At 52.0% G+C, this 12,751-nt stretch overlaps 1 protein-coding gene across 2 annotated transcripts in view; it reads left to right on the top strand.

Moving 5' to 3' along the window:
• Nucleotides 1–12,491, top strand: part of LOC139239471 (pre-mRNA-processing factor 39-like) — a 39,578-nt gene extending 27,087 nt beyond the window's left edge. Inside the window, exons 10-14 of one of the 2 annotated variants that reach the window (XM_070868239.1) lie at nt 1,832–2,100; nt 5,633–5,817; nt 7,638–7,712; nt 8,710–8,863; nt 10,823–12,491. In XM_070868239.1, the coding sequence (XP_070724340.1) occupies nt 1,832–2,100; nt 5,633–5,817; nt 7,638–7,712; nt 8,710–8,863; nt 10,823–10,885 (746 nt within the window). In that variant the 3' untranslated portion in view covers nt 10,886–12,491. Of the gene's footprint in view, nt 1–1,601; nt 1,668–1,831; nt 2,101–5,632; nt 5,818–7,637; nt 7,713–8,709; nt 8,864–10,822 lie in introns of those variants that run through there. The other variant, XM_070868240.1, reaches the window with a different exon arrangement.
• Nucleotides 12,492–12,751: the final 260 nt, after the last annotated feature.

The raw sequence follows: 12,751 nt of genomic DNA, 5'->3' as shown, positions 1-12,751 counted from the left end.
CACGTGAGGGTCATAAGAACAAAAGAAACAGGAGGAGGAGTTGGCCATTTGGCGCCTCGAGCCTTTGAGGAGGGCAACAAAGCTGAATCAGCAGCAAGTCCCAAGTGTCGACAGCCTCTGTAATTGCAGCTCCCCTGGCAATTAGCGCAAAGCACAGGAAGTGAATTCAGCAATTTCCTACAATCAGCGAGGGCTGACAGGAAATCTAATTACAGTTTTACAAGTAATGCTACAGTGCAGATCCAGCTTGAACAATTCCACCTCATTTTGTTGCACAATTCAGGGTCAGGCTGTTGCGGTGCAGTGAGCTGATTCACAGACCTTGACTGTTGCAGTCGGCTCCGCTAGTGCAAAACCACAAATCAAACGCTTGACCTCGTATAGCCAAGACCAGCCCGTCTCTATATCTAAAATTCTTACGGCGGGTGCATGTCTTGTCGCACTTCATTCCAGACGATTGGTTTCTTAAAAGAAATGGTCATCCAGGCACCGATCTGCAGCCTGATTGGCCGAAGCAGTTAAAAACAATTAGCTGTTTTGGCCCATTTCGAGCAGTGTCCTTAAAGGGACAGGCCAGGTCAACGACTAAATATCACATGGATGAGCAATGCCACGGTAGGTGGGCGTACTTGAGATACCTAGGTGAATGATCGAGGTCCACAGTATAGGGCGCTAGTGAGATTGGAAAGCGGTCACAATCGTTCAAGTAATGGAGGTCAGGTGAATCCAATCTTGGGTTTTATAAGCCCCCCCCCCCCCGGGTTGCAAGAGGGAGGTGAAGGGTCGAGGACCAGAGGACACAGATTTAAGGTGATTGGCAGAAGAACCAAAGGCGACATTGAGGGGAAAGTTTTTTTCATGCAACGAGTGGTTAGGATCTGGAATGCGCTGCCTGAGAGGGCGCTGGAGGCAGACTCGATCGTGGCTTTCAAAAGGGAGTTGGATACGTTCCTTGTAGAACCATAGAAATTTACAGCATGGAAGGTGGCTGTTTCGGCCCATCCTTGAAGGAAAAAAATTGCAGGGCAGTGGGGAAAGGTTGGGAGAGTGGGACTGGTTGAGGTGCTCTTGCAGAGAGCCAGCACGGGCCGAATGGCCTCCTGTGCTGTAACCATTCTGTGATAGGAGTTCGACGGTTGTTCGGGTCCCAGGGCAGAATGAGTTGGAACAGGAGACGATGCGATGAGCCTCGAATTTGGGAGGGTAGGGGGGATCCATGGGGGAAATGCAGAGGGGAGACGGTGACTGAGGGGGGGGAAGGATCTGGAGCTTAAGAGGCGGTAAAACTTGGCGGGGGTGGAGTAGTGATGAATATCAGTCTTCAGTACAGCTGCCTCCACAGTTTCCAGCTGTTTTGGATCCTGAAGTTGACAAAATGCACCTCGTGGCTCCCCAGGCTGATTTGGCACGGAGCCGGTAAGTGGGAGGGGGAGGCACCCCAGGAACGCAGGCTGACTGCCACCCGCTACCCCCGCTTTGTGCACGAGCCCCATTCTGAGTGACTTGCCATTATTTCAGTAGTTTTAGTTCTGGATGTGGCGTGTTTTGGGAAAACTGTACTTGCTAGTGGCAGTATCCGTGATCTTGCAATATTCCTTCAGTCTTTACAGGATAATCCCAGTTTAGATGGTATGGAATTCCTGCTAAACACTATGTACAAGTAGTTGGTAAGTTTCTGAAGAAGAACGTACAACAACAAAAAAACAACCACTAAAAACACAAAAACCACAGAGCTTTGCATGATAGATTGTCGTAAACCACATCCACTTAATGGCCGATCGCCCGCCTAGGCTGCCTGCCGTGATTGTGCTCTCTTGTGTTATGTGCCCAGGTGACCTCGACGAATCCCGGCGAATCCTGAACTGCTTCCAGCTGGTGGTGCCTGGGCTGGCCATGGTGTTCATGCGGCGGGTGAGCCTGGAGCGCCGCTGTGGCGACCTTGACCAGGCAGAGGCGCTGCTGCGGGAGGCCATCGAGCAGCACCGCGACACGCCCCTGGCCTCCTTCTTCGCCGTCAAGCTGGCCCGGCAGCTCCTCAAGGTGCAGAAGAGCCTGTCGAAGGCCAGGAAGGTGCTGCTGGAGGCCATCGAGAGGGACAAGGTGAGGGGGAGAAAGACAGGCTGGTCATTGGGAAAATGCTGGAGTCCGTTATTAAGGAAGCAACAGCAGCACATTTAGAAAATCATAATGCAGTCAGGCAGAGCCGGCATGGTTTTATGACGGGGAAATCATGTTTGACAAATTTGCTGGCTTACATCCTCGGGTCTTAAAAGTAGCTGCAGAGATAGTGCATTGATTGGAACCTACCAAAATTACCTGGATTCTGGGGCGGTCCCAGCGGACTTGAAAACCGCGAATGTAATGCCCCTATTTAGAAAAGGCAGACGAAAAGTGAGCTATCGACCAGTTAGCCTAACATCTGTCATTGGGAAAATGATCAAGGAAGCAGTAGCAGGACATTTGGAAAAGCGTAATACAGTCAAGCAGAGTCAGCATGGTTTTATGAAAGGGAAATCATGTTTGACAAATTTGCTGGAGTTTTTTGAGGATGTAATGAGCAGAGTGGATAAAGGGGAACCAGTAGATGTCATGTATTTGGATTTCCAGAAGGCATTCGATAAGGTGCCACATAAAAGGTTACTGCACAAGATAAGAGCTCACTGGGTTGGGGGTATTATCTTAGCATAGATAGAGGATTGGCTAACGAACAGAGAACAGAGTCGGGATAAATGGGTCATTTTCAGGTTAGCAAACTGTAACTAGTGGGGTGCCACTAGTTAGTCACCTAAATAAACTTGTAGTAAATTAAAGCACTTGCCGTTCCATCTGTGTTTGTGACCTACGTAAACTTGAAGTCACCCAAAACTGGGCTGCCTGTGTCCGAACTCTCACCAAATCCCGTTCACCCATCACCCCTGTGCTCGCTAACATACATTGACTCCCGGTTAAGCAACCCCTCGATTTTTAAAACACATCCTTGTTTTCAAAGTGCTTCATGGCCTCGTTCCTCCTGTAATCCCCTCCAGCTCCACAGCCCTCTGAGGTGTCTGCGCCCCTCTGATTCGGGCCTCTTGAGCATTCCTGTTTATGGTCGCTCCACCATTGGGGGCCGTGCCTTCAGCTGCCTGGGCCCCGGGCTCTGGAACTCCCTCCCTAAACGGGTATGGAGAAAAAGCAGGAAAGGGGTACTGAAGGAATGATCAGCCATGATCTTATTGAATGGCGGTGCAGGCTCGAAGGGCCGAATGGCCTACTCCTGCACCTATTTTCTATGTTTCTATGCCACAGGGATCAGTGCTGGGGCCTCAACTATTTACAATCTATATTAATGACTTGGACGGAGGGACCAAGTGTAATGTAGCCAAATTTGCTGCCGATTCAAAGATCGGTGGGAAAGCAAGTTGTGAAGAGGACACAAGAATCTGCAAGGGGCTATAGGCAGGCCAAGTGAGTATAATGTGGGAAAATGTGAGGTTATCCACTTTGCAAGGAAAAATCTAAAATCAAATTATTATTTAAATGGGGAAAGATTACAAAATGCTGCGGTACAGAAACTCAAAACGTTAGCGTGCAGGTACAGCAATAATTAGGAAAGCAAATGGAATGTTGGCCTTTATTGCAAGGGGGATGGAGTATAAAAGTAGGGAAGTCCTGCTACAACTGTACAGGGTATTGGTGAGGCCACACTTGGAGTATTGCGTTCAGTTTTGGTTCTCGTATTTAAAGAGGGATATACTTGTATTGGAGGCAGTTCTGAGAAGGTTCACTCGGTTGATTCCTGAGATGAAAGGGTTGTCATATGAAGTAAGATTGACTAGATTGGGCCTATATTCATTGGAGGTTAGAAGATTCAGAGGTGATCTTATTGAAACTTATAAGATTCTGAGGGTAGATGCAGAGAGGATGTTTCCCCACGTGGGGGAATCTAGAACTAGGGACATAGTTTCAGAATAAGGGGTTGCCCATTTAAATGAGAAATGAGGAGGCATTTCGTCTCCAGGTCATGAATCTTTGGAATTCTCTGCCCCAGAGAGCTGTGGAGGCTGGGTCATTGAATATATTTAAGTTGGAGATAGACAGATATTTGAAAGATAAGGGAGTCGAGGATTATGGGGAGCAAGTGGAGAAGTGGAGCTGAGTCCATGATCGGATCAGCCATGATCTTATTCAATGGTGGAGCAGGCTCGAGGGGCCGAATGGCCAGCTCCTGCTCCTACTTCTTATGTTCCTCCATTTCTATAGCGCCTTTCATGGCCACCGGACATCTCAAAGTGCTTTACAGCCAATGACATACTTTTGGAGTGCAAACAATATTGTAATGTAGGAAATAGAGAAATTTGAACTCTCTTCAGATTAAGAGGAGATCTTACAGAGGTGCTCCAAATTCTGAGGAGTTTTGATAAACAGAATTGGGGGAAACGTTCCACTGGTCGGTGAGTCGGTAACTCGAGGACTTCAATTTAAGATTTCCGCCTGAAGAATTGCTGGGAGGGGTTAGGAGAAATTGTTTTACACAGAGGGTCGTTGGCACATGGGATGCCCGAGCAGGAATAGTGGGAAATGCAGAATCAATAACCGCTTTTAAAAGGGAAGTGGATGAAGATTTGAAAATTATAAATCTACACTCAAACCTTGGTCAGACTGCACTTGGAGTGCACACAGTTCTGGTCATATTATAAAAAGGATATCGAGGCACTGGAGTCAGTGCATAAAAGGTTTACACCAGAAATGCGAGGGTGTACCTATCAGGAAAGGATGAACAGGATCGGTCTCTTCCACAGAAAAGAGGCAGCTGAGGGGTGACCTAATAGAGGTCTTTAAAATGATGAAAGGTTTTGATAGAGTGGATACAGAGATAATGTTCCCACTTGTGGGCAAGAGCATAACTAGAGGCCATCGATATAAGATAGTCACCCAGAAATCCAATGGGGAATTCAGGAGAAACTTCTTTACCCAGAGAGGGGTGAGAATGTGGGACTCGCTGCCACAGGGAGGGGTTGAGGCGAATAGTATCGATGTATTTAAGGGGAGGCTGGATAAACATATGAGGGAGAAGGGAATAGAGGGTTATGCTGATAGAGTCAGATGAGGAAAGGCGGGAGGAGGCTCGAGTGGAACATAATCGTCGGCACGGACTGCTGTACATCCTATGTAAAAGGGTTTGGGGGCAGGGAAGGGGAAGGGGGATGGGGATGCGACAAAGGGGAGTTCTCTGGCCCAGACGAGGTGGGCTGAATGGCCCCTTGCTCTGCTGTAAGGTGCGACGAAAGCTGGCAGCGGGTGCGACAATTAATCTCCGCCCCTCTGGGATAAACGCAGAATGAGCTTGGGTATCCCGTCCTGAATGTTCCATGTGGCCGTTGGATGGTCAGGTTTGGCTGTGATGGCTCTCCTGGTGGAACAGCCTGCTCCTGCAATCACTGAATAGACACACTCAGTCTGGGCTCGAGGCTTGCTGGAGGTGCCAGCAGCCCTGGAATGCTATCTCGGCAAGTGTAAGGGGCGTGGGGAGCAAAGCGATTAACGAAAGAGGCGGTGATCCCGCCAGTTACTTGGGGGACAATTGATGCCTGTTGCGCGTGAGATGCAGTATTTCCCAGCCCCGCTAACGTGGAGCCTTTGGCCTTGGCAGGAAAACACCAAACTCTACCTGAACCTGCTGGAGCTGGAGTTCAGCAGCGACGTCCGAATAAACGAGAGCAACATCTTGAGCTGCTTCAACCAGGTGCTTTCCAGCTCCCTGCCGATCGAGACCAAAATCATCTTCTCCCAGCGGAGAGTGGAGTTCCTGGAGGATTTTGGCTGCAGTGTGCGGAGGCGAGTCATCTGTATTGATTGTGTGTGGGTGATAAACCTATCGGGAAAGGATGACCAGGCCTGGAAGTAAAGGCTGATCCAATAGAGGTCTTTAAAATTGTGAAAGGTTTTGATAGAGTAGAGACACACAGTGTTTTCACTTGTGGGGAAGGGCATAACTGGAGGCCATCGATATAAGATCGTCACCCAGAAACCCAATGGAATTCAGGAGAAACTTCATTACCCAGAGAGGGGTGAGAATGTGGAACTCGCTGCCACAGGGAGGGGTTGAGGTGAATCGTATCGATGCATTTAAGGGGAGGCTGGACAAACACATGAGGGGGAAGGGAATAGAGGGTTATGCTGATAGAGTTAGATGAGGAAAGATGGGAGGAGGCTCGAGTGGAGCATAAACGCCGGCACGGACTGGTTGGGCCCAATGGCCTGTTTCTGTGTTGTATATTACAAAATGTTAGTATTCATAGGGACCTGGGTGTCCTTGTACACCAATCACTGAAAGTTAACCTGCAGGTACAGCAAGTGATTAGGAAAGCAAATGGTATGTTGGCCTTTATTACAAGAGGATTTGAGTATAAGAGTAAAGACGTCTTTACTGCAATTATACAGGCCCTGGTGAGACCACACCTGGTTTGGGTCTCCTTACCTAAGGAAGGATATACTTGCCATTGAGGGAGTGCAACGAAGGTTCACCAGACTGATTCCTGGGATGGGAGGATTGTCCTATGAGGAGAGTTTGAGCAGACTGGGCCGATATTCTCTAGAGTTTAGGAGAATGAGAGGTGATCTCATTGAAACAGGGGTTGACAGGGTAGATGCAGGGAGGGTGTTTCTCCCCCGGGCTGGGGAGTCTAGAACCAGGGGTCACACAGTCTCAGGATAAGGGGTCGGCCATTTAGGACTGAGATGAGGAGGAATTTCTTCACTCAGGGTGGTGAATCTTTGGAATTCTCTGCCCCAGTGGGCCATGGAGGCTCAGTCGTTGAGTATATTCAAGGCTGGGATCGGTAGATTTTTGGAATCTGGAGGAATCAAGGGATCGGACGGGAAAATGGAGTTGGGGTTGAAGATCAGCCGTGATCTCATTGAATGGCGGAGCAGGCTCGAGGGGCCGAATGGCCTGCTCCTCCTAATTCTTAGGTTCTACTCTGACTGTGCATCAGTCACTTTCTGTGTTGTGCGAGTGTGTGACAACCCACAGCACACAATGAATAGGAGTGGCTCGGACCCTTCACCCACCCACCCCTCAAATATTCTCCCTTTTCTGAACACACCCCCTTTTTGCTCCATTCAACTGGCACCAGACACCCTTCAATACCCCCCTGCCCAGTGGGCCACTCATCTATGTGTCCACCTTGACGCCGAGGGCGGGGGCCATCCGACATTGGCGGGCATCACGTTCCAGCTGGATTCTTTAACGTAGCGGCTGCATCCGTGGACCTTCAGCGGGGGTCACTGGGAGCATTCGCTAGCAGGCGGGCGCGGAGATTTCTTTTCCCCCCCCCCCCCCTCCCCCGCTGTGGCTCGGCGATACCAATTGCTGCTTACCGCAGACCGCCAGTCGGAACAGAGACTTTCCAGGCCTGCGGGCGCCCGATGCACACTGCCTTAAATCAAGCTGTGAGCTGTAACCTTTGGGAATCCACAGAGCGGTCCTTGAACACAAAAGAATTTGAAGTGGGTTTGGCCGTCTTGTTTCTTTGAAGCGTTAAGTGCCTCTGCCCCCTCCCCCCTTTCCTGGCTACTCGCCGTTGCCCTGGGGCGTGAAGAGGTTGTGTATCTGTGCTCGTATCCCCCGCCTGACCCGTGTTTTTCCCCCGCAGTTTGCTACATGCCTACGATGAACATCAGAAGCTCCTCAAACAGAATTCGAGCAAGAAGCGAGCGGCCGAGAACGGGTGAGTGCTAAACGCAGTGTGGCGGCTTCCCTTTCCTCGCCCGCTCCTGTTTTGGCCGGCTTGTGCCCGGGGTCAGGGGGAGGGCGCTCTGAAATTTCCCTGTAGGGTTTCCCGGGTGCTCAGTCCCGTTAATCTCACACGCCCGAGCGGGTTTTTGCCGTTGAGAAAGCGGCCTGGCGGGAGCTTCAGGAGCCGCGCAGCTAACCGGCAACGTTGGTGCTCAAGGCGCGGTTTGAGCTGAGCGCGGAATGCCCCCCCCCATTTCACCGTTCCGACACCATGCAGTGACGGCGACAGGTGGGGTGCAGCCGGCGATTTCTGTCCGACCTCCTCCCCTCATGTTCTGGCCGAGAGAGGCTCGTTCACAAACACGCCGCAGAGTTGTCGCCAGGAGCATGTATTGTGTTTGTCGCGGTTATAAACAAAAACGTGCATTTCTACAGCTCCTTTCACGACCACCGGACGTCTCAAAGCGCTTTACATCCAATTGCATACTTTTCAAGTGCAGTCACTGTTCTAATGTAAGAAACATGGCAACCAGTCTGTACACAGCAAGCTCCCACACACACCAATGTGATAATGACCCAGATCATCTGTTTTAGTGATGTTGGTTGAGGGATAAATATTGGCCCCAGGACACCGGGGAGAACTCCCCCTGCTCTTCTTCCAATAGTGGCCCTGGGATCTTTTACATCCACCCGAGAGAGCAGACCGGGCCTCGGTTTAACGCAGGTGTCCTAAGGCGAGCTCAGGGAGGACAGAAAGCTCCCGTGGAGCAGAAGGGCGCCGCTCCCTCGGCACCGCCCTAGACTTTGTGCTCAAGTCCCCCCTCCCAAATTTAGAGGGACAGCGTCTATAATAGCACATCATCGGGGCGGGAGTTAGGTGGGCACAAGACCGGGATCTCTTGCTGCCCGCGCCGCGTTGCTCTTGGTGACTGCGTCCGCTGGTCCTCCCCAAGCGGTGTGTTCTGAAATTGTAATACTTGGGTTTACAGCACGGAGGAACCGGAGGAGAAGAAAGCACGGGTGGAGGAGGCCTCTACGGTGAGCGTAGCCAGCACGACAGTGACCACCACCAATTCCACCGCCCTGATGAGCGGCGACGTGACCAGCAGTCAGGCGGCCTACAACTACAGCGCGTGGTACCAGGTGTGGCTCAGTACATTTCCCTCACACGCCCGCCCTCTCGCGGCATTCACGGAGGCACCAAAACTCTCCCCGAACGATCATTTCACTGTCCTCAATGATGACCGTAAACCCCTGTATACGTGCGGGCGTTAGCATGGATATGTCCCCATTTCCTCTTCGACTGAACCCACACTGCACAACTCTTTCATACTTGGTTGCATTTCAGAAAAGCGCCAGGACATAGACTTACCCGCCTCCATTCAGTCAACAGCAGTGCAGCCCTTATGCTCAGAGACGGACCCGCCCAGCCCCACCACCCCCTCCTCGGCCTCGTAAACATGCACAGTCGGTTCACTGCCAGCATTGGTGCTCTTGGAGTAACCACTGTGCCAAATAGTGAACCATGGTGCCAGCTCACCCCACCTGTACAACAGCAGGATCTCAGAGTCTCGCCTTCATTGTGTATACCTCACATGTGAAGGATGGCCCCTCCGACAGTGCGGCCCTCCCTCAGTACTGCCCCTCCGACAGTGCGGCCCTCCCTCAGTACTGCCCCTCCAACAGTGCGGCCCTCCCTCAGTACTGCCCCTCCGACAGTGCGGCCCTCCCTCAGTACTGCCCCTCCGCCAGTGCGGCGCTCCCTCAGTACTGCCCCTCCGCCAGTGCGGCGCTCCCTCAGTACTGCCCCTCCGCCAGTGCGGCCCTCCCTCAGTACTGCCCCTCCGACAGTGCGGCGCTCCCTCAGTACTGCCCCTCCGACAGTGCGGCCCTCCCTCAGTACTGCCCCTCCGCCAGTGCGGCCCTCCCTCAGTACTGCCCCTCCGACAGTGCGGCGCTCCCTCAGTACTGCCCCTCCGACAGTGCGGCGCTCCCTCAGTACTGCCCCTCCGACAGTGCGGCGCTCCCTCAGTACTGCCCCTCCGACAGTGCGGCGCTCCCTCAGTACTGCATTGGAATGTCAACCGAGATTTTGTGCTCATGTTTCTGGAGTGGGACTTGAGCCCACGACCTTGAGGCGAGAGTGCTATCCACTGAGCCACGGCTGACACCATGGTGCCAAAGTTTCTGCTCCTAATCGTGCGCAGTGACCCCTCACCCCTCGCAGGAACGTCCGGTGTGGGGTTGGGCTCGGCTGTGCTGCCTGTTCTCTATTCTTTCCCGCTGCCTCAATTGAATAGCCGACTGGCACTGGTTTAAGTAAAGACTGTCGGACTGGATTTCTAAATGGGGAGTAGTCTGACAAATTTAATGGAATCTGTTGAGGAAATCAGAGTGTCTTGATAAAGGAAACGTGGTGGATGTTGAGTATATGGACTTTTAAAAGGTGCTTGATAAGTCAGCACATTGAAGACTTGTAACAATGAGTATTAAAAGGACTGTACAACGTGGATAGAATCAGACAGCACAGAAGGCCATTCGGCCCATCGTGTCTGTGTTGGCTCTTTGAAAGAGTGATCCAATTAGTCCCACTCTTTCCCCCCCCCCCACCGCTCTTTCCTCACAGCCCTGAAAATTTCTATTTTTTCCAAGTATTAATCCGATTCCCTTTTGAAAGTTACTATTGAATCTGCTTCCACCGCCCTTTCAGGCAGCGTGTTCCAGATCATAACTTCGTCAAAAAAACTCATCTCCTCACCCCGCACCCTCACCCAAATAGAAAGTTGCTTAAGGGACTGAAAACTGAGTACTGCCTAATGATGGCTATTCAGACTGGATGGATGTTACCAGGGTAGGGGCCATTACTCTTCTCAATATGACAATGATCTGGACTCGGGTACGGCATCACGTGTCGCAACACCACAAAGGTCGGACTGTTAATGACTTAAGGAGGGCAAGCTGTCAGCCTGTGATACGGTCCCCCCAGCGAGACTGAGCATCTTCAGATGGGGGAAGGGGAAGGGCGGGGGGCGGGGGATTCTGCCAGTCAGGCACAGCTCCTTACTGATCTCCACATCTCTCTCTCTCTCTCTCTCTCCGCAGCCTTACGGATCATACAGTTATCAGAACCCGTGGAACTACAGTCAGTATTACCCACACAGCTGAGACAAGCTGCGGATCCAGGTCTAAGGAATGGGAACTGTGTACATAGTGAAACCAAGGGATCTGTTTCTCTCTCTCCCCTTCCTCCTCATCCTCCTCCAATCCCCACCTTTCGTCAACCTCGGCCACCAAACACAATCTCTACCCCCTCCACTGACCCCCGATGAGCAGGAAGACTCGGCCAGAAGGGTGTGGATCTGCGAGGTGTTTTGTGTCGAGTGTGTGATGGTTATCCCCAAAAAATGTGAAATTCTGGGAATTCTTTGTGTACAGTCTCCCCTCGCCTTCCGGTTTCCTGTTGGCCGCCTGCCCTCCCGATTTTGTTCTGGGGCTGGGGGGGGCGGGGGGAAGAGGGAGAGAGGGCTGTGATTCTCTAGGAGAGATTGGGAAGACGCTTCGATCAGCACGCCAATTCCCGAGTGATCTCCAGCGTGTCTTTCTCCTGTGTCGGATTGTTCGAGGTGGAGTGTGTTCCCAACCCCCTGCTCGAGGTTTGGAGGCCCGCCCCCAGAATGAAATGGAGCAGGGAGTCTTCGCTCGGTATGTTGTGGGACATGGCCTTGCGAGGTCGCCGGGTGTTGCGCAGCATGTCAGTGGGGGGGGGGGGGCGCGAGCTGGAGCTGGAGCTGGAGCTGGAGGTGAAGTCCAGTCTACAGCAACCTGTAACAGGACGGTGCCCGAGGTTCCAGACTGGGTAACGCTAGTTTTCAGCTATGGGGATCGCCCATCGTACGCGACATGCCCAAAACCTTCCCCTGCCGGCTATGCCACAGTCGCCAAAGGATGATGGGAGTGGAACCGAAGCTGTTTCCCCTCGAAAGGCAGCTTTTTGGGACCTTTTTTTAATCGGGTCAGATTTGCTGTTGTGCATTTGCACTAGATTTTTAATGCAGTTGTAAATCTCAATTCTTTTTGGTCTTGATGCCTCGCAGCAAGTTGGTAGTGTCACGTGACCCCCTCCCCCCTCGCCTGACCCGAAGTGACCCCCTCGCCCGACCCGAAGCGGAGGCCCTGACCTGACCGGGGGCACGTTCCTCATGCTGCGACTATTCGATTCTCTCTGCCCTCCAGCCCCAACAGCAACCTTACTCAGAAAAGACTCGGCAGGGCCACAGAGCAGGTTTCTCCGCTTGCCGTCGGGCACGAGGACAGGGCCGTCTGCTGGCAACGTGCTTACGCCAGCATCGCCTCTCATGCCCTGCGAGCGGTTTTGCAGCCGGGCACCGTCCTGTCCTGGCCGGGTATCCCCGACACCGGGGCTCATTCCCCACCGACCTGTTAACACTAACCTGCTCTCCTCGCTCTCTCTCTCCTGCTGCTACATCGCTATTTATATTTTTTCCGTCAGCATTTTCTGTTGTTGCAGCACCGACAGAAGTCTGCGTGTGGCACAGACCCTGCCCGAGAGAATCTCTGCTTGGCCATGGGGACCGACGGCAGACACCAAACGCCTCCCGATGTCAGTCGAATTTTTTATTTCTGTACAAATTCTTGTTAGGGCAACAACAAAAAAAACCACACGTTTTTGCGAGTCGTTTTTTTAATATGAATGTAACGTTCCTTTTGTTTTTGAATGGATGGTGTAAATAAAGTGAATCTGGGAGACCGACGCCTGTGTGTGTACACGTGTGCAACACGCGGGAAAGAATATTCTCGACCAATGCAGCTGGTGTTTCAATGCTGTCTGCACGGTAAAACCCCAAAGTGGTCGGCACCGGAATCCTAAACCACGGGTGATCCGGGGCCCGCTACCCAGTGAGCAAAGTTCCCCTTCTTTTTCCAAGGGGCCACGCAGCACATTTAAGCTTCCACCCATGTGTGTTTTTTTGCATTGAGAAGCCAGCTCACGGGACCTCAAGTCAGCAGAGC

Source organism: Pristiophorus japonicus, chromosome 27, assembly GCF_044704955.1.
Source record: "Pristiophorus japonicus isolate sPriJap1 chromosome 27, sPriJap1.hap1, whole genome shotgun sequence".
Taxonomy (NCBI): domain Eukaryota; kingdom Metazoa; phylum Chordata; class Chondrichthyes; family Pristiophoridae; genus Pristiophorus; species Pristiophorus japonicus.
The sequence above is the reverse complement of the archived record's forward strand: the minus strand, read 5'-3'. Positions and strand labels throughout refer to the sequence as shown.